At 40.1% G+C, this 26,971-nt stretch overlaps 1 protein-coding gene and 1 pseudogene across 1 annotated transcript; both read right to left on the reverse strand.

Moving 5' to 3' along the window:
• Positions 1-22,015: 22,015 nt before the first annotated feature.
• On the reverse strand, positions 22,016-22,999 carry LOC101440757 (olfactory receptor 51F2-like; annotated as a pseudogene).
• A 1,843-nt stretch (positions 23,000-24,842) lies between these two features.
• LOC101440325 (olfactory receptor 51F2-like) lies at positions 24,843-25,787 on the reverse strand. The gene has a single exon (XM_058306433.1). It carries the CDS (start codon positions 25,785-25,787, stop codon positions 24,843-24,845), a length of 945 nt encoding a protein of 314 aa, XP_058162416.1.
• Positions 25,788-26,971: the final 1,184 nt, after the last annotated feature.

A 26,971-nucleotide genomic window follows, 5' to 3' on the forward strand; every position in this document is an offset into this window, starting at 1 on the left:
ATGGGAAATATTAGAGTGGGTGGTTCTATCACAGACTCAGTACCACACTTTAACTCTCTAGTAACAACCAGGAAAACCAGAGAAACTCTATGCCCAGATGAAGATCAAATGTTATACCCTCTCTCCCTGTGAGAAGACATCTCCTCTCTGCCTCTGTATAGAAGGCACACTATAGTAAACACCCACAAAGACATAAACAGGAAATATCAACTATATAGATGCCCAAGAATAATTACTAAGTACCTCATTTTAGGAGGGTTAGAAATGATCAAAAATGACCACATATGTACACATATGCACACACACCACACTTTAATAATAGATTAAGTAATATGATATTAAATTCAGAATTTTATTGGGATCCCTGCATCAGAGGTATATATGTACATCTTGAGAATACATTCGCGTATTTCACAGAAACAACCCGAATGGGGGTGTGGAGGTATAGGTGAGAGCAAAGTTGCTGACAACCCTCTTCACACGTTATCATATTCCAGATAAGACTCTAATATCTTAACAATCCAGAGTTCATAAGCTTGTGAATACTTAGAGCTTCCATCTTAGTTCTGAAATAATTAGAAAAATAAGCTAGACCTTAAAAAGAACATATTTAGAAATGCCTGGGGACACTCTTTGTGCTAGGAAAATCTCACTATTTGCTAGCCTATGTGTATTAGTCAGCCAAAGGGGTGCTGATGTAAAATATCAGAAATTGGTTGGTTTTTATAAAGGGTATTTATTTGGGGTAGGTGCTTACAGATACCAGGCTATAAAGCATAAGTTACTTCCTTCACCGAAGTCTATTTGGAACAAAATGGCTGCCAACATCTGCAAGGGTTCAGGCTTCCTGGGTTCCTGTGTTCCTAGGACTTGCTTTACTCTGGGTTCAAGGTTCCTTCCTTCCTGGGGCTGGCTTCTCTTTCCTCTGCATGCTGACTTCCCAGGGCTCCATTTTAAGTGTTCAGCATCAAACTCCAAAATCAAACTACAACATTAAAAGCCCTCAACTCTGTTCTTTGCCATGCCTTTTATCTGTGCTATGTCTTTTATCCCCACCCCTTGGTGGGTTGGGACTCAATGCCCTAATCATAACTCAATCATGCCCAGGTACAGATCAGATTACAAGCATAAATCCAATGTTTCTTTTTGGAATTCATCAATAATATCAAACTGCTCACTAGGCCTTATTATGTGTGGGGAGAATGAAGCAGTGTAATGTGTGCATGTCTCCAGAATATAAAGAGGTCTACTAAGCATTGTGCATCCTTCTTATAATGAGAAATGCCAGAAGAAATAGTTTTCCTTTACTATGGAAGAAATGTCCCAGTATGCCTTAGATCATTAGACCATTACAAACTTTACTGTATTGTCAAACCCATGAGTCTTTCGGGCTTATTAGCTACCCTATGGCGTGCATATATCAGTAGCTACTTCTTGTGCATCCCATAAAATTTGTATGTTTTCATCATTTCTTCAATTTGCTGAACCAGTTTGATGCTCTCAAATGTTCCGCTGCTCCAAGTCTCTTTATATGATATTATGACAGAGGACTGGACAACCCATCCCTGGGCCGACTTTATGATTGCACACTGTCCTCCACTATCTATTATTGCAAACTGCTTCTATTCCTTTTCTCTTCTTATGTATGGAAAATAACACATTTTCTACATCAATGGCAACAGAATATGCACTGGAGGCTGAGTTAATAGTTTGCATAGCAGCTGCAAATAGGGCCACTGTTTGATTGCAGTTGAATAGTCTATTGTTATCCTCCATGATAATTTGATGTATTTAAAACCAGATGGGCTGGAATAGACCTAAGATGGTGACAGACTAAGAAGCTCTAAAAATCAGCTTGTCCCACAGGACAACTAAAATCAGCCAGAATCTGTCCTGATCAACTGTTTGAGGGACTCCAGAGACAAGAAGAACACAGTGCACCATCCAGGGAAAAACAAAAAGAGGAGACTGACCATCTGCAGCAAAGATTCCTGAGCATAATCCTCTACTTTGCAGAGGCAGTTGCCCAACCACCGATGACAAGGCAGGCACCTCCAGACCTACTTCCTGTCTTGAAGCAGAAGCTCTTTCTCAAAGCAGGGGAGTGGGAGTGGCCTGGCACCCAATAAAGCTGTTGATTGACAGGCTACCTGGATTCCAGTCTTGAGCACAATGAAGTTTAAATCTGCCCAAGCTACAAGAAGCAAGGAAAATGTGTGCTCTCTGCACCACTGTAGGAGTGGAAGGAGTAACTGAAAAACACACTTGTTCCCAGGCTGGTAGGGATCAGATCCAGTGTGCCAGCTTGGATAGCCACTGCTTAGGTCCTCATATCCAGCACGAGTGGAAACTGGGTGCAATTTAAACACTTTCTCAGGTCAGAGCAGGCAGATTCACACTGGCCCCCAATGTCCCCTGAAAGGAGAAGCATACTCTCTCACCAGCTGTACAAGCAGATTCACTCTGATCACCTTGAAGAGCTGGTTCACACTCTAGGCCCCTGGACAGAGAAAAGCACACACTCTCTGGCTGTCAAGCCAGGCAGATTCACCCTGGCCTCCTTAAAGAGGTCGCTGCACACTTGGCTCCAATGCCCCCTGGAAAGAGGGGAAACATACACTCTCTCTGCAGGCTGTGCTGGCAGATTCACCCTGCCAAACTTCAACAACTGATGCACTCTCTCCCCAAGGTTCTACAAAAAGGAGAGAAACCAAGAGCCATCTGATCACTCTCTCTCAAGACGGTGCAGACAGAAATATCTCACCCACCGGGGAGGGGGTGCCAGCAAAGCAGCCGGCAGTTGATCAGAGAACTAAGATTTCAGGGGCTGTATGTCCTCCCATGGCCCACTGGATGGAACGTGGGAGAGTGTGGGCTATGGTGTGGACCATTGGCCATGGGGTGCAGTGATGCCCAGAAATGTACTCACTAGATGCAATGGATGTGTCATGATGATGGGGGAGAGTGTTACTGTGGGGGGATGTGGTGGGGTGGGGGCAGTGGGGGTGAATGGGGACCTCACATTTTTTTAATGTAATATCTTTTTAAAAAATGAATAAATTGAGTAGAATTTGGAGGAAAAAAATAGGAGGGCTAATGGGAGCAGATTTACTCATGGGAGCCTTCTTTTTTTTTTAACAGAACTTCGCTAGGGTGGTTTGGAGGGGTTGGTTTATGTGTTTTACTTTCCCTGAGCTCTGGGGTGTGTATGCTGTGTAGAGATATCACTTAATTCCTAATATTTTTGCTAGGTTTTGGGTGATGCCTGCTACGAAAGCCAGGCCATTTTAACTGCCTATGGATAAGGGTAGACTGTGCTGGGGAATTATTTCTTGGAGCAGAGCTTTAGTTATTTTTCTTGCTTTTCAGTACAGGTGGGAAAGGTTTCGACCAAGCCACAGAAGGTGCACATTATTACTAGTAAGTACTTATACCCTTGACTTAGTTTTATCTTTGTAAAGTCCATTGTTAAGTTTTCAAAAGGGGTAGTTTCTGTGTGCTGGATACCAGCTGGGGTCTGGGGAGCTTGGGAAGGCGGTTGTTTTTACTGCAGGTCTGGCATCGGCTATTAACAGTGGTACAGAGTGAGGCCATCTGGGCAATGTAGTAATATTTTCTGAGCCATTTTAAAGCATTTTTTCCCAGGTGGGTGAGCTGGTGGTATTGTTAAGCAAGAGTGTAGGTGGACCCCTTTGGGATGAAGACTTGGCTACTTGGGAGCAGACAGTCACATTTTGGGATCTGGTGCTTTTTTTCTTTGCCCACTCCTGTTTTAGCTGGGTATAGTTTAGTCTTTCAATGTGTTGCCCTAAAAGGGACAGGTGAAGCACCAGTGGCAGGGCTTGCAGTTTGAGGGCTTTCTTGGTTGCCTGTCAAGCTGCTTCAGCAGCTAGTGTATTTCATTTAGTAACTACATCTGTTCCCTTCTGATGTCCCCAACAGTATATGATGGTGACCCTGCTTGGCTTCCAGACTGTCCCCAGTAGTTGAAGGATTTTTTTCTTTATTTTTTATTTCTTTTCCCCCTGCAGTTAGAAGTGCCCTCTCCTTAAAATAAATTGTTCCATGGATATGTATAGTAGTGAGTGCATATTTAGAGTTAGTGTAAATGTGTACTCTTTGCTCGGTGGCAGTTGTAGGGCTTGAATTAGCACCCAGAGTTTGCTCACTGTGCAGATTACCCTTTAGGTAGGGGAGCTGCTTTCACTACTTGTTTAGCTGTTGTGATTGTGTATTCAGCAAGCCTCTCTCCATTTTTGATAAAACGGCTGCCATTTGTGAATAGGGTTTGATTTGGTCAAAGAAGCGGCCTGTCCTGGAGGTAGGGATGGCTGACATATACTGTTTCTGTTTTGTTAGCCAGCAAGAGGTTATTTATGTACTGAAGGAGAGTACAATTTAAAATTTTTTGTGGGTAGGAAGCCAGATCCACTGCCAGGGTTTTTCTGAAATGCATGGGAGAGTTTTAGAAGTCCTGCAGGAGTTGAGTTTAAGTTAATTGAGTCTTTTGTTGAGTCCTGGTATTCTTCCATTCAAAAGCAAATAGAGACTGGTTCTGGGGAACTATCCACAGACAGAAAAAGCCAGACACCTAACCCAGACAGCCCCAGGTGGTACTGGCAGCAGTGGAGTGTTTCAGGGCAAAGTATTCCCACTTTTTGGGGGTAGCTTTTCTCTAATGGTTGGTGCTGGATTCTTTAAGGCTGCAGCTAACAGGTAGAACTGCTGTTTTCTTCTCTTTTTGCTTCTCCCTCAACAGTTTTGTCTCAATTGATGAATATTTTGTTTGTAACTTTAAGGAGTTGGGAGATGTGTATCTCTGTGAATCTGTTTAGCTTCTGAAGTTTTTGTTTAATGTCCAGTACTGCCTGGGTGATGAAAGCTGCATTGACCATTCTCTGACTTTCTGGGGTTTCTGGGTTGAAGGGGGCGTAAACTTTGAAGGCTTTGCAGAGTCACTCACAAAAATTTCCTCCAGGATTTTTTCAGTGATGGAGGCCATTTTGCACATGTTTGTGGGCCACATCACTCCTTCCCATACTCCCCTGAAGAGGGCTTTTTGATACCTCCAAAGGGCAGCCCATCCCTTATCTCCATTAAAGTTCCAGGCCATTTGAGCTTCTAGTGCCACTTCTTGGTCCCATTCCTCTGGCTCCAAGACACCTGCAGGTGGCCTGTTTTTGCAACCACTTTCTGGCTTCTGTGAGGATCCAGTTTTTCTCTTTCATACTGAACAGGGTTAGGAGGAGTTGACCGCAATTATTCCAAGTGGTGTGGTGGGTTTGGAAAATGGACTCCATGAGGTCAGTAAGAACCCGAGGCTTTTCTGAATATGAAGGGGTGTGGTGCTTCCAGTTTAAGAGATCTACAGTTGTGAAAGCCTGATAAAACAGCACTGGCCTCCCAGGTTGGGCTGTTCTGCCTGCACTGACCTGGACTGGATCCTGTGTTTCACTGAGGGGCATCTGAAGTGCAGGTTGCACTGATCAGAGGTGTGTTTTTTTTGCCAAAGAGGTTTTAGGATCCCACTTGGAGTGGTATTGATGGGCCCAGGGAGACTGAAGGTGAAGTTTCTGGGAGATTTGCTTGTGGATGCTCCAGGGCATGGAGATGTCCTGGAATGGCTGGAACATATAGTGGGAGCAGTGGGTTTTCTATGAGAGATTTTTGTAGAATAATAGGTTTTTGAAATCTGGCCATTTGAGTTACTAGGACCCTATTCTGACCCTTCCTTTCAATACAGAACTGAACCTAAGGGGGCAGGGTTTGGGTAACTTTTAACCAGGGGTTGATATAGGGAAACTGATCAGGGTGGCTGGGGATCCCTGTGATGTCCGTGAAACTACATGAACCTTGGCCACCTTTAGGGTTCTCTCTGAGGGCTATTAACAGCAAACTTAGAAGACTCCAATTTGCACAGGGTCTTGAGAGTTCTGGGGGACATACGGACACCATGATGCTGGAAAAGTCTTTTTTGAAAATTTTAACATACAATTTAAGGCTGTGAGTTTGGATTGTGATGATTTCATCCCTGAACCAGTGTCACAGGACAAACAAAGGAGGGGAGCATCTCATAAGACCAATCAGGTGCCCACCTGTCTGCATCTCTTGCTAGAACTTAAGTTCATCTTAGCTAAGGCACCCATATAGAGTTCAGGTTAGCTGTTATGCTGTATGATGTAGCCACAGAGTGCAGGTTGGGGCCCACTCAGACTCCATAGCACAGGCTGTGGAGCCACAGACTGGATCAGCAGAGGCAAGTCTCTGCAGTTCCCATTCATTCATTCAGTCACTCAGAGGTTACACAGTTCCACCTAAGGACCCTATCCTGGAATCTTGAATCTCAAGATTTTGGGAAGATCAGTCTCCCTTTTCATCTGGAGATGGGCCTGACTGGGACTCAGAACCCCAGGGCCTTACTTTTCTGACATTTTCTGATATTGTTCAATCCTCCTCTCCTGTCAGGCCAGGGTGGAGGACATGGCCCACAGGGATCTTTTCCCTGAAGGAGGCCCAATCAAGGGCATAGTTCTTGCTGCCTCATTCATCTGGAGATCTCTGCTGACCATACCTGCCAGTCCCAAACCAGAGATTCAAAGGGCCAGTGCAGTTGGGTTTCCCAGTCAGGGAAGCAAATGTTGCAGCAAAGCCAGGGCTTCTGAAAGGTAGAGGAACCCAAGATGGCACTTGGAGAGGTGGAAGAACAGATTTATTATGCACAGGCCCAGGGAAGAGTCAATCTCCAAATTCTGAGCCCTCTTTTCTGTTTTCATAGGTTTATATGGGATTTTATGTGGAATCAGCATGACTTTTGCTCATTGGCTAATTCATTGCTAGGCAAAATTTTGCAAGTGGGGTTACAGAAGCAGAAGGCAGGTGCAAGGTTGCTGGCTGATTAACAGACACGGGGGGCCAGAATGGTTTATTAGATTACAGAAGCAGGGGCAGGAGTGGCTTGTTAGATATTTTTTCTGCAGGTTATGCTTTTTATTTCTCAACACCTGAATGCGTAATTGGAATAGACCTACTCAGTAACTGGCAGAATCCCCACATTGGATCCCTGACTTGTAGAGTGAGGGCTATTATGGTTGGAAAGGCCAAATTGCTGCCACTAGAACTGTCCCAACCTAGCAAAATAGTAAACCAAAAGCAGTACTACATTCCTGGAGGGAATGCAGAAATTAGTGTCACTATCAAGGATTTGAAGGATGCAGGGGTGATGATTCCCACCACATCCCCATTCAACTCTCCTATTTGGACTGTATAGAAAACAGATGGATCTTGGAGGATGAGAGTAGATTAATGTAAACTTAACTAAGTGGTGACTCCAATTGCAGCTGCTGTCCCAGATGTGGTATCACTGTTTGAGCAAATCAACACATCCCCTGGTAGCTGGTATGTAGCTATTGATTTGGAAATGTTTTTTCTCAATTGTTATTAGTAAAGACCACCAGAAACAGTTTGTTTTCACCTGGCAAGGCCAGCAGTGTACCTTCACTGTCCTGCCTCAGGGGTATATCAACTCTCCAGCCCTATGTCATAATATTGTCCACAGGCACCTTGACTATCTCTCCCTCCCACAAGACATCACACTGTTCCATTGTATTGGTGATATCATGTTGATAGAACCTAGTGAGCAGGAAGTAGCAAAGACTCTAGACTTATTAGTAAGGCATTTGCTTAAGAAAGGATGGGAGATAAATCCAACTGAAATACAAGGTCCTTCCACCTCAATAAAATTTCTAGTGTCCAGTGGTGTGGGGCATGTTGAGATATCCCTTCTAAAGTGAAAAATAAGGTGTTGCATCTGGCCCCTCTTATAACCAAAAAAGAGTCACATTGCTTAGTAGGTCTCTTTGGGTTTTGGAGACAACACATTCCTCATTTGGGTATGCTCCTCCAGCCCATTAACGGGGTGAGCAGATAGATAAGCTGCTAGTTTTGATTACAGACTGGAACAAGAAGAGGCTCTGTGTCAGGTTCAGGCTGCTGTGCAAGCTGCACTACCACTTGGACTATATGATCCAGCAGATCCAATGGTGCTGAAAGTTTCAGTGGCAAATAGAGATGCTGTCTGGAGCCTTTTGCAGGCCCCTATTGGAGAATCACAATGCAGACCCTTAGGATTTTGGAGCAAAGCCCTGCCATCCTCTTCAGATAACTACTTCCTTTTAGAGAAACAGTTTTGGCCTGCTATTGGACCTTAGTGAAGACTGAATGTTTATCATTGGCGATCAAGTTATCATAGACCTGAGTTGCCTATCATGAGCTGGGTATGGTGTGACCCACCAAACCATAAAGTTGGGCATGCACAGCAGCACTCCATAATAAAGTAGAAGTGGTACATACGAGGTAGGGCTCAAGCAGGTCCTGAAGACACAAGTAAGTTACATGAGGAAGTAGCCCAAAAGCCCATGGTCACCACCCCTGCCATGTTACCTTCTCTTCCCCAGCTTCAGCTTTGGCCTCTTGGGGAGTCTCTTACAATTAAGTTGACTGAGGAAGAGAAAACTTGAGCCTGGTTTACGGATGGTTCTGCATGCTAAGCACATACCACCCAAAAGTGGACAGCTGCAGCACTGCAGCCCCTTTCCAGTACATCCTTGAAAGACAGTGGTGAGGACAAATCCTCCCAGTGGGCAGAACTTTGAGCAGTGCACCTGATTGTTCATTTTGCTTGGAAAAAGAAATGGCTGGAGCTGTGTTTGTACACTGATTCATGGACTGTTGCCAATGGTTTGGTTGGATGGTCAGGGAATTGGAAGGACCATGATTGGAAAACTGGTGACAAAGACATCTGGGGAAGAGGTATGTGGATAGACTTTTTGAGTGTGCAAAAATATGAAAATATTTGTGTCCCATGTGAATGCCCACCAGAGGATGACTTCAGCAGAAGAAGATTTTAATAATCAAGTGGATAATATGACCCACTCTGTGGCTAACGCACAGCTGCTTTCCCCAACCACTCCGGTTATTGCCCAATGGGCTCACAAACAAAGTGTTCATGGAGGTGGGGATAGAGGTTATGCATGGGATTAGCAAAAAGGTTTCCCCTTACCAAGGCTGACTTGGCTACAGCCACTGCTGAGTGCCCAATCTGCCAGCAGCAGAGACCCATACCCAGCCCTTGATATGGCACAATTCCTCAAGGTGACCAGCCTACTGGCAGGTTGACTACATTGCATCACTTCCACCATGAAAGGGGCAGCAATTTGTTTTAACTGGAATAGACACAAACTCTGGATATGGGTTTGCATTTCCTGCACACAATGCTTCCCCCAAAACTACCATCCATGTATTTACCAAATGTCTTATCTACTGCCATGGCATTCCACACAGCATTGCTTCAGATCAAGGAACCCATTTCACAGCAAATGATGAGTGGGAATGGGCACATGCTCATGGAATTTTCTGGTCTTACCATGGTCCTCATCAGCCTGAAGCAGCTGGATTGATAGAACTGTGGAATGGCCTTTTGAAGACTCAATTACAGTGCCAACTAGGTGGCAATAACTTGCAGGGTTGGGGCAATGTTCTCCAGGAGGCAGTGTATGTTCTAAATCAGCATACACTCTATGGTGCTGTTTCTCCCATAACAAGATCCATTGGTCCAGGAATCAATGGGGGGTGGAAATGAGAGAGGCACCACTCACTATTACCCCTAGTGATCCACCAGGAAAATTTTTGCTTCCTGTCCCTGCAACTTCAGACTCTGTTGGTCTATAGGTTTTAGTCCCAAGAGGAGGAGTGCTGTCACCAGGGAACACAACAATAATCTCATTGAACTGGAAGTTAAAACTGCCACTTGGCCTCTTTGGGCTTCCCTTACTTCTAAATCAACAAAGACGGGAATTACTGTACTGTCTGGGGTGATTGATCCTGACTGTCAAGGGGAGATAGAACTGCATCTACATAATGGGGGTAAAGAAGAGTTTGCCTGGAATACAGGAGATCCTCTAGGGCATCTCTTAGTATTGCCATATTCTATGATGAAAGTCAATGTAAAATTGCAACAACCCAATCCAAAAAGGACTAGCAATGCCCCAGAATCTTCAGGAACGAGAGTTTGGGTCACATCACCAGGCAAAGAACCACGGCTAGCTGAAGTGCTTGCTGAGGATAATAGAAACATGGAATGGGTAGTGGAAGAAGGTAGTGATAAATATGAACTTTGACCACATGAACAGTTACAGAAATGAGGACTAAAATGTTCGTGAATCTTTCTTCCTTGTTTCATGATGATGATTGTATATGTACACAAAACAAATTTCTCTTCTTCCCCAAACTTCTCCCTTATCATATAAAAGTTGTATCCATTTCATGTCATAATATTTGAGGATGTCAAGTTTGAGAATGAATATTACCCAAGAACTTGCACCCTCTTCTGTAAGAAATTAATGCATTTCTGGTTGTACACAGGAGAGTTGAACATTGTTAGGCAGAAATACATATATATGCATGTCTGTTATTGTTTTTATTTAGAGATCAAGTATAGTTTAAGGTAATGTGTATGGTTGCTGAGTCAACAAGTATTGGACTGTGATGGTTAGATTATTGTGTCAACTCAGCCAGGTATTGTGCCCAATTGTTTGGTCAAGCAAGCACTGGGCTAAATGTAATACAAGGGCATTTATGGACGTAAGTCACCATTGACTTTACCACAGTGGTAAATCATAGATAGCTGATTACAATTACATCAGTCAGGGAGATTGCCATAAGCAATGAGTGACACTTAACACAATCAGTTGAATGGCTTAAAAGGAGAAGTGATTACAGCATTGAGAGAATTTCCCAGCTCGTCTTTGGACAGCCAACATCTCCCAGAACTCATCAAGAACTTTCATTGGAGCCCCTGGTTGCAGCCTGCCTGTGGAACCTGTACTTGTGCATCCCCATGGTCACATGAGAGACTCTGATAAAATCACATACTATTGAAAGATACCCCTTGTTGATTCTGTTTCCCTAGAGAACTCTGACTAATACCTCTTCTAATGGCAAATAAAGTTTGTCTTGCTGTCCTACCTGATCTCTTGACTCTGACTTTCATATTTCTCCTAATATTAAACCTAATGGATTACTTTCTATCCCCCATGTATCTATGTTAAGTGTCTGTGTTTGTGCTTCTGACATAAGGAAACATAGCTATTTATGATGTAGAGAGGTCTATCTTGGGGCAGAATAGGAAGAAAGATAAGAATAGAATCAGGAAAACACATTCTTGGGCTAAGTCCTTGAATTAGAAATAGCTATATTAAAAGTAATAACTAGAAAAAAAGGAAAAAGAAAGGATGTAGAGACTGAGGAAGAAATGAAATTAATTGACTTGCCACTGTACATACAGGGCAACACCTATTGCAGTGTTGAAAGGCAAAACATCAAAACCAAAGCTTTTTCATTTTTCATTTTTTTGATATCCCAGTTATTTTTACTCTATTTTAGTTTTTCTAAATAATTATGTATTCTATATCTAATCTTTAAACCCATCACTATATTCCATTTTACTATTAATGGAATTTAGCAATATATTAGGGTTCATTTTTGAAGAAGTTTTGGACCACAGAGAGTTTCAACTATGGCAGTGGAGGAACACCGGTGTGGGTTGTTCTTGATGGGGGGCACATGGTTGGGAGGGAGTTCTCCAGGGCATATATACAGGGTACATAAAAAAATGTCTGGATATTTTCATAGCAGTTACAGTTAAAAGTGACAACTGAGGGAGTGTTGAGTTCCTAGCCAGAGGGGCTCTATCACATTCCCCAATGGAAGAGCAACAACCCCCAAATACAATGGCAAAGACTAACAAAGAAAGATGATCCAACAATGAGCCCTTGATACTGATGACTATGCTGTGAGCCTGTGCTTCTGACATATGAACTAGGCCTAGATCTGCAGGGTGCATAAGAGTTACCTCTTGAGAGCCTTCATGTTGCTCAAATGTGGCCACTCTCTAAGCCAAACACAGTATGTAAAAGCACTACCTTCCCCCCAGTGTGGAACATGCCTCCTGGGGATGAGCCTCCCTGGTGCTGAGGGATTACTACCAAGACCTTGAATAAAAGGGTCAATTCAGACCAGCAGAATATCTCAACCTACATGTAGGATCAAGTGTTTAAAAACTGCTTTTTGACCTTGAATAAAAGGGAGAAATGGAAAGGACAAATGAGTTTACATGGCTATGAGTCTCCAAAAAAGAGTTGGGAGGTCATCAGAGGGGTCATGCTTATGCATGCCTCAGCAGGGTCCCAGAGACAGCCAAAGTAGATACCAACCCAGGTATTGGTTCTCCTGAGGGCTACAGAGACCCACAGGTTCTAGGGTCATGGCAGTTGGCTCTGGAATTCAGTGCCATGGCAGTTGGCCCTACTTTGGAGTTTGTGTACCTGGGTGTGTTGGAGTTGGACTCAGATAAGACCTTTCTATACATGCTTCTTCTGTTACTTTTACCAAACCTCTGGTTGGCACTGGGGTTGGTGTATACTCAGGAGACCTGAATCTCTGGACTGTCCATGTGACATATGGGCCCTGAGCCTCAGCAGAATTGCAACTCCTACCCTCTGGCTCATTGGACTTAACCCGAGCAGCTAACAGGGAGGTGAGGAAGGTCAACCACCACACCAGGGAGCCGAGAGTGCCTACATCTTCTAACAGGAAAACTGCATCCATCATTCATGTGGAATCTAAGCCCCCCTCTTTGATATAGAGATGGAGTGGACATAAGGGTCCAGGGTCCACAGGATGGAGGAATAGAGTATGAGTAGAGTAGAGTTACTGATATTCTACTATGGAACCATTGTGACTAGTAATGGAAGAAACTGTAGCATTGATGTGGAGAAAGTGGCCACAGTAACTGCTGAGAGCAGGGAGAGGGAAAAAAAGATGTGATGTGAGAGCATTTGGGGGACTTGGAGTTGTCCTAAATGGTATTGCTGGGACAGATGCTGGACATTATATATTCTGCCATAACCCACTGAATGGACTGGGGGAGAGTGTCAACTGCAATATAAACTATTATCCATGGGTGCAGCAGTGCTCCAAAATGTATTCTCCAAATGCAATGAATGTGCCACAGTGATGATAGAGGTTGTTGATGTGGGAAGAGTGGGGTGAGAGAGTGTGCGGGGTATATGGGAACCTCTTATACTTTTTCAATGTAACGTTAAAAAAAAAAATAGAGATCATAGAACCAAAACAAAAGGGTGGGGGGGAGAGGCAATGAGGAATTAGAGGATGAAACACATACCAAGATAAAAGCAAATTGAAATGATTTGATGTGGACAAACATTGAATTTAAGGAAACAAATGACAAAGATCCTGAAAAGTACCATAATTTTAACAATTGGGTAGGTGGTAGAAATTTACCCCACTTCGGGTATAAAATATCAGTTTGGTTAAGCAGATAAGGAAGGATACTGAAACTAAATGAATGAGTAAGATAACTTAGAAAGTGTGTGGGGAGACAAGAGATAAGGTTCAAAAAGCAAAACAATTTTTGGTAATTATTTATACTATCTTTTTTATTATTAAGTTATTCTACTGCATTATAGATAGTCGATGTAGTAAAAGCAGCCTCTCATTATCTTTACTATTTGAAATCCCTCTGAATGAGGAGGAATATATATATATATATATATAATATAGAAATGAAATAGACAGGCATGGAACATAGAATTAGGAAAGCCAAGAATATAGCTAATAGAAATCCCAAAAGGAGAAAATATAAATAGGGACAGGACAGTATTTGGGGCAGTAATGATGAACATATGCCCTCATTTATTTAATAAATGAATACTCAGAATGAAAATTTACAAATTTCAAATAATATGTAGCAGGAATAATAATGATCCCTCAAAGATGTCCACATCCTAATCCCTGGAACCTGTAAATATGTTACCTTAACTGGCAAAGAAGAATTAAGGTTGCTAACCAGCAGCCTTACTTTAAGATAGGGATATTTTCTTGAATACCAGCATCCTTAAAAGTAGAAAAGAGAAACAGAAGAGTATATCAGAGGTAAGAAAAACTTGATTTGTCTTTGTTACCTCTGAAGATGAAGAAAAGCAGCCACAAGCCTAGGAATATGGGTATCCTCTAGAAGCTAGAAAGAGGAAGGAAACAGATTTTACCCCAAAACCAAAAGAAACACAGCCTTGATTATGACTCCACTTTAGCCCATTTTATTATTATGTCAGAATTCTGGCTGATGTAACTACAAGATAATAAATTTGTGCCGTAAGCCACTGTTTGTAGTATTTTGTTATTACTGCAATAGAAAATTAATTCAAATTAGAAATCCCATGTCTTGAACACCTGTGATGGATGAATAAGTTCACATTGTCAATCTGACTAGGTTACAGCATCCAGTTGTTCGGTCAAGTAAGGACTGGCCTGATTGTTATTACTCTGAGGATATTTTGTGGATTAAAATCATCAGTAAGTCGACTGCGTCTATGGATGAGTATATCTACAATCAACAAGAGGATTGCCTTCAGCAATGAAAGAAGTCCCATTCAATCAGTTAAAGGCCTTAGAGGGAGAATTTCTGAATGGAGAATTTCCATCTCTACTTCAGCCAACCAGCTTCTCCTGAGAATTCATCAAAAACCTTCACAGGAGTTCCCAGCTTCCAACTTGCCCTACAGAATTTGTACTTAGTCACTCCCCACTGTTGTACAAATTAATTCCTATAAAAATACTCAATATTTACACAATATATTTAGCTATATATATAAAATTCTATTGAAACAATATTGGACTCTGTTGTTCTAAAGTAATTGTTCTTAAGTGGAAGCTAATTTCCACTGCCCCTCACCCCAGAGAATATGTGGCAGTGTCTGAAGACGTTTTTGATTTTCACAAATGATAGCACTCCTTGTGGCATGCTCCACTCCCCTCAAGGGGATATATGCCAGGATGTGACTAAATGTCCTACAGTGCACAGGACAGCCCCGCCACAAGAAAGAATTATGAGGTGCAAAATGTCATGACAAACAATTATTGGGTCCAATATGTCAATAGTTACAAGGCTGAGAAATAATAAATGTATTAATCCATAAAAGAAGAATTCTTCTATTAGGAAACACAATAATAGTTACAGAAAAATGGAAGACTGACACCTGGCATTTGGAGGTTCCTAATGTCAATTCTATTACACAATGAAATGGTTCTAATGTTCATTTTGAAAACCAAGGAGAAATTAGGTTGTTGCTACATCATTGAGAGTCTGGGGATCATATCTAGAAACTAGAAATTTCACTGAGGTACCTGTTAGATTCCATATTCTATAGTAAAAGAAGTCAAAAGACTTCAGTGGCCCAATAAGGACAACATTTATGATGTCATAATATTTTCAGGTGTAAAACCTTTGGTCAGCCCATGAGCCAAAATGATAGCTATGGAAAAGGTGAGTGCAATAGATAGTGGAATAAGAAAATAATACATATATTTTTATATTTATAAATAATAAATATATTTTCTCATAATCAACTGCAGAAACGAAGACTGTAATACTTATCCATATTTTAATGCATATACATTTACCAATTATTTTTCCATTTTCTTCAACTTGTATAAGGTATGCTGGTAGAGCTGAACATTACAACCTATCACATAGGTCATTAGACCACTAGGACCCACTTCCTGAATAAATTGGGAAAGTTGTTTATCCCATGGAGGTTCTGGACTCTGATGGACAATAGGCTTGATAGGCTTTTTTTATCTACTTGTTAGGGTAAGGAAGAACATGTGTCCATTTATATAATAAATAGTTGACTCCTAACAGGTAGAATCATGAAGCTCCTAAATATATTAAATGAGTAGCAAAAACGGTGAATTGTGATGGCTTGGAACAAATTTGCCCTCAAATCCATTCCTTTCTTTCATTCTAGTCTGTTCTATATCTCAAGAGAACTGACCTTTTAAGTTTGTATTTCTCATCCATCCATGACAGGAGATTCTAGCAAGATTAGATACCTGAGAGACATTTGTAGGTAAGTTAAGGAGCTTGGGTATTTCTCCCCTTCTCTCTCTGATTTGGACAACTTCTCTGTGGGTGGTTGTATTTCTTCCATGTTTACACCTTCATTCAGTGGACCGTATCTCCTAAGTTCTAGTAATAACAAAAAGTCTTCAACAGAGAGATTGCAGGGGATTCCTGCACTTGGGTTACTTCACTATCACTTGTTTCACTCTCAGTTTCTCTATCATTTAAATAACCAATGTGTTTTGTTGAAAATACTTGAAGTGGTTTCCGATTTTCTGTTTAAATCTCCACTTATACAACTTATCCCAACAATCCAAATTCTACAGAATTTATCTCACATATGAATTAGGGAGAAGTTTATGGCACCACTTTAAAAGATAAAGGTATTAATTGCTGTTTGGTCATAACAAAAAGTTGGGAACAACTTGTATCTCCATAAATAAGGAATGAAATTTTAAAACGATTTTTAAAAATCCTGATATATGTAATGATATAAATATATTCATAAACATTCATGATCTCAAAATATTTTTAGTTAATAAAGAAAAATGCAAATTTTACGTATTATTGAATGCCATTTCTTTGACTTTAAAGTTCTATATGTTGTGAGTGTGTGTCTGTGTATTCAGTAAAAATAGGAAAACCTTCAAGAGAATGATGCTCTCCAGTTTCAGAATAGAGTTTGCCTCTAGAAAGTACCTTCTTTGAAAGGAAGGGGAAAGAACTTAGGAGAAAAGAAAAGTTAGGGGGGCGGACTTGGCCCAGCGATTAGGGCATCCGTCTACCACATGGGAGGTCCACAGTTCAAACCCAGGGCCTCCTTGACCCGTGGGAAGCTGGCCCATGCACAGTACTGATGCATGCAAGGAGTGCCCAGCCACGCAGGGTTGTCCCCCACGTAGGGGAGCCCCACGCACAAGGAGTGCTCCCCGTAAGGAAAGCCGCCCAGCGCGAAAGAAAGTGCAGCTGCCCAGGAATGGCTCCGCATACATGGAGAACTGACGCAGCAAGATGATGCAACTAAAAGAGACACAGATTCCCATGCCGCTGACAACAACAGAAGCAGACAAAAAAGAACAGGCAGCAAATGAACACAGAGAACAGACAACTGGGGGGGGAGGGGGGAGAAGGGAAGAGAAATAAATTAAATTTTAAAAAAAGTCAGTTTATTCTGTGAGGTAATAAGGGAAGCAAAATTGGGCAGGATTAACAAATGTAAATTTTAATTGGTGCTTGATTTATAATATGATGCTTCATAAAGTAGTTATTGAACTATCTACAAGCCCCCATGTTTTGCCTTCTAGACCTCTCCTTTGATTATCCAGGCTATGACCTGATAAGGACCCTAGCAGTCACCCTAGCCCTTAGAAATGCCTTATCCTACCTAGTTCCTGGTTTTTACTTTCACCTTATCAGCCAGTTCAAACTGAAAACAATCAGAAAATTCTGGATATCTCTTCCTGTACATGAGCAAAGCAACAAAATTCTAAACTAAAGTTATCTATACCTAATTATAATATTAAAATATCTGCCCTTGGTCATTTTAAGAATGCCATTGTTAATTATGCAATGTAAGAACAGGCATGATCTTCCTCTTCACGTGCTCCACTTAACCCTGCCCTAGACCTGTGTCATCTCATCCCTTTCTGAATCAGCTCATTCCACTTCCCTAAACCAATCTCTTCCAAATCAAATAAAAATCCTATACCCTTTCAGTTCAGGGAAACAGATTTGAGTTTTAACTCCTGTCTCATTGTATGGCTGCCTCATAATAAACTCTCTTCCTTTGAAATTCGGGTGTCCTAGTTTGACTTACTTCTATGTACATCAGGCAACAAACCCATGCTTGATAAGACCATTTCCCTAAATTGAGTTATTTAGAGTCTTTCCAACTTTTGTTGCCATGTGAAAACATAACTGAGTAACTCATTATTAATAATTATTTTGCATATCTTACTCTTCTTTAAATAGAATTAGAAATCCTAAATTCAATAAGATAAGAATTCATAATTTCTAATTCATACTCCCATTTTCCATTTATGTTTCAGCATAGTTGTACTAATTTACAATGCCACTAGCTGATCTGGAGTCTATTTTGTTCACCTACACTCAGTAGGTCATTACTTATTTACCTAAATCTTTGCTTATTTGATAATTGAATAATGATAGCTCATTCTTTTATTCTATGTCTTTTTGGTTCCTACTAAAGCTGAAGAGATTTGGGTATTTTTAAAGTATGATTGCCAAGAGCCTAGTACTGAACTAGATAGTTGAATAATATATAACCTTTCAAGTATGAACTTAGAAATCTCATTTTGATTAGCAAAATTATAATATTTTCTATCTGTTCATATTTGATGACTGTAAGCTAACATTTTAATAAATGTGTTTTAATTTGCTAAAAGGAGCTGGGAACAATATAACAGAAATGGCTTGACTTTTACAAAGGACGTTTGTTAGGTTAAAAGCTTACAGTTCTGTGGCTATGAAAGTTTTCAATTCAAGGCATCATCAGGAGACTGGCCAACCAGTGATCCTGGAGTCCTCTTTCACATGGCAAGGCACATGGAGGTAAGTACTTCTCTTCTGGGTGTCATTGCTTCAGCGTCTGGGTTTTTTGTTTGCAGCTTCCTCTCTCCCATGTTCCTCTCTGTACTCCTGGGTTCCTTCTCTCCATCTCTGCAGCTTTTTCTCTGTGCCTGTGACTTTTTAGTTCTCTATTTATGAATGACTCCAGTAGGAGGACTAAGACCTCCATGGTCCCACAATCTAATCAAAGATCCTTAACTAAAGCAATCTTGTCAACATGATCTGATGAAAAGGTCCCTTTTACAATGAGTTTATAAGCACAGGAATGGATTAATTCTAAGGACATAATCGTTTTTTCTGGGATCCACAAAAGCTTCAAACTGTCACATGCTATTAAAGAGACCATATAATTCCCAGTGAAAAATATCAACCTCCATAGATCTGTTTGAAAGTAGGAGTTGATGTTGGTCATTGTACTTAATGTAATTGATATTGATAAAAAAAAAATTATGAGATGGTCTCTCTAAAGCAGCTGGACTTTTGCCTCATTCTGTCTTTTATATCTGCTCAGTGGAGAACATTCTTTACTGCCCCTGGATGAAAATGTTGGCAATTTATATGGGTTTTCTGCTTACTCTAGGAATGGAAAGTTCTACATTTCCACAAAACACATTCTTAATGCATAAATTAAAGAATTAAGTTCAAAAAATTACTCAACACTTACATCTTCCTTCCAAGACAGTATTCGTACCCTACTCCACCCTACTCCCCAACCTAAGACTGACTATAGGGAAGCCCGAGGCCATCTAGAAAGAGGCTGCATTTGGCTGCTGCTTCTTACACACTCACATATTATGTCGCTATTGTGTTTAATCCCTTCAAAGCTAAAAGGAAAAGAAAAGAAATCAATAGTAAATAGTAAATTTCATATTTCAATAATTTTGTCATAAGATCGCTTCATATTTGTTAGACTTAGTCAATTTTCAGGACTGACTTTCTTGTTTGGACTGCTTTTTGGGGTCTTCAAAGATTCCCAATAGTAGTGATTTCTCACCTATGGTTTCTTTAATTCTGGTGAATGAAATGTATTTCCTTCCACAGCCCAGAGGTTGCTCACAATTCTCCTCCTGCTGCAATCTTACCATGCCTCTAAGTAGCTCTTTTTTGAAATGATCTAAGAGGATACTCTAGGTGACTATCTCTTTCTCTCACATGCATATGCCTCAATTCTGGTCCTCAGGATATACACATGCAGTCTTTACCCAAGTCAACACTCAGAGAGTAGTATCTTCCTAATGCAACAACAATTCTCTTTACTCCAACACCAGAGAAGCTCTCCAGTACCTCTTCTTGGCTTCCAGATTTCTCTAGTCCACTGTTTTCATTGATTTCACCAGTCCACTCTCCTCTCCAGCTCTCTAAGAAGCTTATTATTATGCCTCACCCCCTCTACCCGACTCTTTCTTCCCCCTTTGCCAAGGGAATGGGTGGAACTTACAACACGGCTTTTTCTAATGCAGTTCTCTTCACCAATCTTCTGATTAGAACCCCATTCAACAGCATTCCACCATCCTCAGGAGATTTGTGTCACTAGATACACTGTCTATACCGCCTCCATGTCAAAGAAATACTTGACTTCAGTAAAAGCAAAAGAAAAGCATTTCCTAGAAAATAATGCTCTGAAGACAAATAAAGACAGTTCTGGTAAAGAGATCACTTACCTCTTGCTTATGATAATTAGCTAGCTCTGCTATTAGAAGTGTAAAAGAACATTTGCAATTTCAAGGTTCCAAGAAGGATGTTGTTGTATTTATCCCTATTTATTCTTTGTTAATGCAGATAATAAATTGCAATTTTTAATCAGTGCTTTTTATTTGTACAAAACCTCCTTTAATTATATTGTATCTTACTGTAGGTCAATTATCCGTCCTTGCTTCCCTCTTGATAATCTTTACAATTTACCTTGGAATGTAAGATCTATTATTTTCTTTCCTCAGCCACAGATGGGGAGGAAGAATCCATTTTAACAGTTCATTATAGTAATCAAACTATAGGCTATGCTATTTGATTCACTTATACAGAAAGCTCTCCCTTTACCCCATAATCCTTTCTCAGATTTTTATGTAGACCATATGGCCACCGTATATATATATATATATATATATATATATATATATATATATATATATATATATATATAAGCTCTTATATTCAGCAAAACATTTGGGTATGACTCTTGCTTCACAACCTGACTATTAACTCCTGGAGGGCTCCAATGAAAATCATTACTCTTTGCATCCCACAAGGGTGAGCACAAAGTAAATAAGTAGTAGAAAATAGGGTTTTTTAACATTATGGCCCATGAGACACTAGTTGGAAACTGGAGGTTTGCACTCCAGCTGGGAAATGTTCCCTCCTCAAAGGTTTGGGTCTGACTCCACATAGTTACTCCTCTCAGTTTCTGAAGTACTAGCACAATTTCGATATCACCTTGTCTAAGTCTGAGCCCTAGCTCTGGTGAGATCCCCACCAAGCTTCTTGGATTTAACTACCCCAAAAAACTTTTTGTTCCCATAACTACAGAAGTGGAAGAGATTCTTTGCAGTTAATATATATATGTTATTTCTGTGCTTCCTTTTGGCTTTTTCAATCCTCCAACACCTGCTTATCTAGGGCCGTGTACTAAATTTTCCTTGTGAAAATAAATGGTATGCTCTGTCTAGAGTCTTCAATTTCTACTTCAACATCTCTTAAGGAGAGGTTCCCAAGATAGCATCATAAAACAAACCAGACTAAAATATGTATGCGTTTGAATCCTGGTTATTTCAGGCTGTAAAGAATAATTATGCATTTGGAGATAAAACATATTTATTAAGCAGTAAGTTATGATATTAGAAGAGATATTTTTCACAGAATTTCTGGTACTAAAAACTTGTCCTGAAGAGCAAGGGAAAAGGTGACTGACAAAGGAGTAAGACATTAAAGAAGATGATATAGCTATTATATGAAGAGGTCAGAGGGGCCAGAAGCAAAGAAAGAAAGTAAGACAATTATGAAGCAATTCACTTACCATGGGCACTACCAGTTGTCTATGGAAGATTGAGATGATAAGATTCAGTAACTTTCAATTGTTAATACAATTATTTTAATTTTGAAGCAAGTATAGTTCATTTTTCCCAATACTATAAAAATTTAAAGCAATAAGTAGAAAATTGCTTTTCTGTTTTTTAAAAGCAAATTAAACCATGCAGAAAACAAAGCTGGGTCATTGGTCTTCTAGGTCATTGAATAACTCCCATCTTAAGTAAAGAAATGTTCTTATTTTCTTTTTGGTTTTCACAGGAAAATATTGAGATTCTTGGGAAAACCCAGCTCATATTTGTCTCTCTCAGTCTACAGTCTTCTTATTTTAACAGTGAACTTTTAGGAAACTATCAGCCAAAACATGAGTTTTGGTATTTACTTCCTACTCAAGGGAACAGAACCAGGAGAACTTGGAAGAACCATCTAGTTCTTTTCTGCTCTAGAATGGAAAATTTTTAGCAGAGACCTGTGAATCTGCTTGGTCTTCACACTGTAGATGATGAGGTTCATTACAGGAGGCATCAGCAGTTAGGCATTAGCAGTCAGAGTATGTACATAGGCTGGGGCTGGTTTCCCAAATCTGAGGACAAGGGACAGACTGACCAATGTGTTATAGACTATCGCCACAGGCCCAAAATGGGAAATACATAGGCTAAAGGCCTTCTTCCTCTCTTCTGGAGAGGCAATGCTGAGGACAGTCTTACCAATCAAAACATAAGAAAGAAGGATGAAAATTGAGCCCACACCAAGAGTAAATATCATGGCAGTCAACCCAATGGCACTATTGATTCTGGTATCTGTGCACTAGAGCTTCATCACATCAGGGTGGAAGCAGTAGAAGTGGTGAAGCATGTGGCAACAGCAGAAGGACAATCATTTCAGTATTAGAGACCCCAATGATGACTACCACCCCATTCTATCTATTCTGAAGTTAGTTAAAATGGTGGCATACTTAAGAGAATTGGAGATGGCCACAAAATGATTAAAGGCAATGACCAACAGCACTTACAATTCCATAGTGGTGAAGAGTTGAAAGAAGAACATCTGAAACAAGCAGGCATTAAAGCTGATCTCTCTGACATTGAACCAGAATATACCCAACATGGAGGCCAGAGTGGATAAGGACTAACTAAAGTCAGTTTTGGACAGCATTGAGAGGAAATAATATATGGGTTCATGGCCACTGGGCTGATTTATAATAGCAAAGAGACTCAGCATATTTCCTGAGAGGGCAGTTATATACAGAAAGCAGAAAGAAATGGACATCCAAGTGGAAAAGACTTCCAGTCCAAGAACACCAGTAAGCAAGATAATGATGGTAAAGGATATGGTATTCTGGAAAGCTGACAAATTGAACTCAACCTGAAGAATTTGAAGCTGAGTCCTGAAATTGTAAACTGCTTTCATTTATTATCAATTCAAATAGAAATTAATTGTTTCACCAGGTAAACATTTGTAATAGACAATATCCATGTTATGTAAAGAGGTCATTTAGATTGGTTTAAACTTGCACACACACATGCCAAAACAAACGAACAAAGAACAGAAAACTAAGACCACATCAAACATAAGGGCAGAAACAAGAAATAAATAATTTTCATAAAGATAATGAACATGTATACAAATAGTGTAATAAGTTCCCTCTGGTTGAAGTTTGCATGCTGTTTAGCAATGAAGCTTTGATTTGAACCTACTATATTATGACTTCGAATAGTAGGTATTGGGAATTATTCATTGAAATGTGTTCAAATGTTTGGATGAAATTTTAGAGGAATATTAAACATTGTGTCAGTGTTTCTCATACAGCAAGTGAATTACATTAGTTTCTGGAGGCCCAAAAGAGAAATCTTCTCTTCATCAACTGGATGTTTTCTTTTAATCAGATTAATATCTCCTTTCTTAGCAAGTAGCTAATATTTATTTGGGCCCCTAGTATTGTAACAAATGTACCACATTAATGAAAGATGTTAATGTGTGAAAGTGTGAAAGAGGGAGGGAGTGGAGCTTATGGGAATCCTTTATATTATTTTTTAACCTTTTTTCCAATCTAAACCTTATTTAAAAATAAAAATAATTAATTTTAAAAAAGAAGGGCCTATATTAAATGAGGAAGTATTACATAAAATAGAGATTTTATGGCAAAGAAAAAGCAAATTCTTTGACTCCAATACAAGAGTTTCTGAATAAGTAGCTCTGGGAGTTGAGGTATCTGCATTTTAAACGAGAACCTCAAGTGGTTCTGATGCACTGTTATGGGACCACTCTGAAAATACTGATGGGTACAGATGAGCCTGGATGCCATGTTAGAAACTAGCCAGTGGGCAGAAAGGGTAGGAAGAGGGCAGATTGTGAAGACTCAAGAGAATGAAGATCCTATGGAAGATGAGCCAAAAAATTCTCATTATTGAGAATTCATAAATGCTGGAAAGCACAAAGAAAATATAAACAAACCAATATCCAACTATCAAGAGCTAAGCACTTTTGACATTTTGAAATATCTATCTGTATCTTTTCACATACACACAAAATTTCATGATAAGTACCCTATTTACTAATCTACATTTCCACTTAATATATCATTTAGATTTGTAGATTGATACTGGTATCCAAATTGCTGAATACTTCATATTTTATTTAACCTATACCCTAAAGTAATCTCTTAAGCTTTTTCCAAATTTCCGCTGTTTGCTGTGTTGAAAATCACTATACATTTTTCTGCTTTTGCCCATTTTTCCCCCTTGGGACACATACTCAGAAGATAAATCAATCGGATGGAAATAGTACATAATTAAAATATTAATACATTTACCAAAGTGGCCTTTAGGACTCTTAAAAATTAAGGCAATTCCCTTTGCACTCACCTGTTTTCATATTTCTCACACTTACCTATGTTCTTCAAGTTAAGAAAAAATAAGAATTTCTGAAATCTATACTTTTCCAAAGTGAAATACCTGACATAGTTACACACTCTAGAGAAGGTGGCACTGTCTAGATGATTTCACTTATACCTGTTTGTGGACATGTATTAACTGTGTCAGCTACAGAAATTGGTGACAGAGTCAAAGGTACACAGGACATAGTGTCCTGCCTTCAAATAGTCCACCATGTATAAATAGTGTGTAAAGCAATCATTAGAAGGAAAGCATGTATAAATAAGGTTTTCAAGATATACTGGTAATTCACACTAGTAAATAATGAAGCATACATGATTGAGGGAAGACTTTGTAAAGGAGAGTGCACTGAAACTTTCCTAAATTTGTTTAGAAAGGAGTAATTTGAGCATGGCCTTGCGAATTTGCTTGGTCTTCACACTGTAGATTATGGGATTCATCACGGGAGGGATTAGCAGATAAACATTGGCAATGAGAGTGTGCACATAGGGAGGAGCGTGCTGCCCAAGTCTATGCACCAGAGACAAGCTGATCATGGGGATGTAGAAGATGGCGACAGCGCTTATGTGTGAGATGCAGGTGCTGAAGGCCTTTTTCCGCTCCTCTGGGGAGACAATGCTGAGCACGGAGCGGATAATCAGGACGTAGGAGAAGAGGATCAAAACAGAGTCTATGCCAGCAGTGGAGATGACAATGGCCAGCCCAAATGCACTGTTGATCCTGGTATCTGTGCATGAAAGCTTCATCACATCAGGGTGGAAGCAGTAGGAGTGGTGGAGCACATGACTGCGGCAGAAGGACAGGCGCTTAAGGAGCAGGAGTAAAGGCACCAGAGCTGTGGTTCCCCTCATAACAATTGCTAAACCCACTTTGATGATTCGTGAATTGGTTAAGATTGTGGCATATCTCAGTGGGTTACAGATGGCGATGAAGCGGTCAAAGGCCATGGCCAGAAGCACTGAAGACTCCATGAATGTAAAACCATGGATAAAAAACATTTGTCCAATACAGGCATCAAAGCTGATTTCTCGAGCATTGAACCAGAAAATACCGAGCATAGTGACCAATGTGGATAGGCACAGACCCAAGTCAGTGAAGGATAGCATGGAGAGGAAATAGTACATAGGCTCATGGAGGCTGCTCTCAGTGATGATGACAAACAGGATCATGCCATTCCCAGAGAGGGCAATGGCATAGAGACAACAAATTGGGATGGAGATCCAGGCATGAGAGGTTTCTAGCCCAGGGATGCCAGTAAGGAAGAACACTGCAGGGTGGAAAACGCTCTGGTTGAAGGACAGCATGATGAGTGAAGGAAGCAGATTTCCCTGGAAGAAAGGATCACATCCTATAATAATACGGAAAAAAAATTGTTTTCCCTTACTCCTGTCATAAAATTTAGCATCAATAGCAAATCATGTTCGATTCTTTAATGGAAGTGTATAGTAAATTAATGTTTTCTTAGATGTGGAGTTGATCTTGGATGAACTAGGGGAAGAAAGAGAGTACTAAACTGTATGAAGAAATCTGGGTTCTACCAAGAGTTTAATTATTTTATAGTTTGGCACAATATAATAGAGATTAGAGTCTTAATCTATTTTCCAGCACTATAAGTCTATGTAAATGGTCAAAAAGGAAATAAAGATATTAAGTACTTTCCTAGTGAAATATTTCTAATTGAATAAATACAAAACTCCTGTTGATAAAACTAAAAAACCAACAGAGAGTGAGAGTAGGTAAAAGGTTGTTTACACAGGTAATATATGCAAACCTGATTATTTCTAAGGAAAATACTGTCTGAAAAAAGATGGCCTGGAGGTATCCTCAGGGCAAATGAAGGTGCTCTGGAAGGCTGATAAGTAATAATTGGAGCAGAATTACCTGAGCAATTTTCTGGATTTTTTTTTTCACACAGAAGTATTGAAAATGGACTTTTAGGGGGATGTTCCCTTAGAAACTCTCACAGAGATGGATTCCAGCTCAACTTGCAGTCAATGATGACTGCCAAACATCCCCTCTCTCTGAGGGTATTTACTATGAGCATGTACTCACCCAGATGAATAAATTTGTATGGTTAAAGAAATTCTTCTTTATTGGCTCTTGTCCTAAAATTTCTGTCAATATATTTTCATTTACAGAAAGAATGCTCAATAAGGTTCTCAAGATTCAGCCATGTTATCTTGTGTGTTAGTACTGTACTCCTTCCTACAGCTGAGTAATATTCCATTGTATATATATACCACATTTTCCATTCATCATTTGTAGGCATTTGGGTTGATTCCAACTTCTGGCAAAAGTGAATAATGCCATCATGAACATTGATGTGCATATATCTGTTCATGTCTTTGCTTTCAATTCTTCTTGGTATATACCCAAAGTGGAATTGCTGGTCATATGGCAGATCTATAGTTAGTTTTTTAATGAATAACCAAATAGTCCTCCACAGTGGCTGGATCATTCTACATTCCCACCAACAGTGGATGAGTGT

This window comes from Dasypus novemcinctus, chromosome 10, assembly GCF_030445035.2.
Source record: "Dasypus novemcinctus isolate mDasNov1 chromosome 10, mDasNov1.1.hap2, whole genome shotgun sequence".
Lineage (NCBI taxonomy): Eukaryota > Metazoa > Chordata > Mammalia > Cingulata > Dasypodidae > Dasypus > Dasypus novemcinctus.

Coding starts and splice junctions, on each gene's coding strand:
- LOC101440325 (XM_058306433.1), bottom strand. CDS start 25,787: ATGCTGTCCTTCAACCAGAGCGTTTTCCACCCTGCAGTGTTCTTCCTT.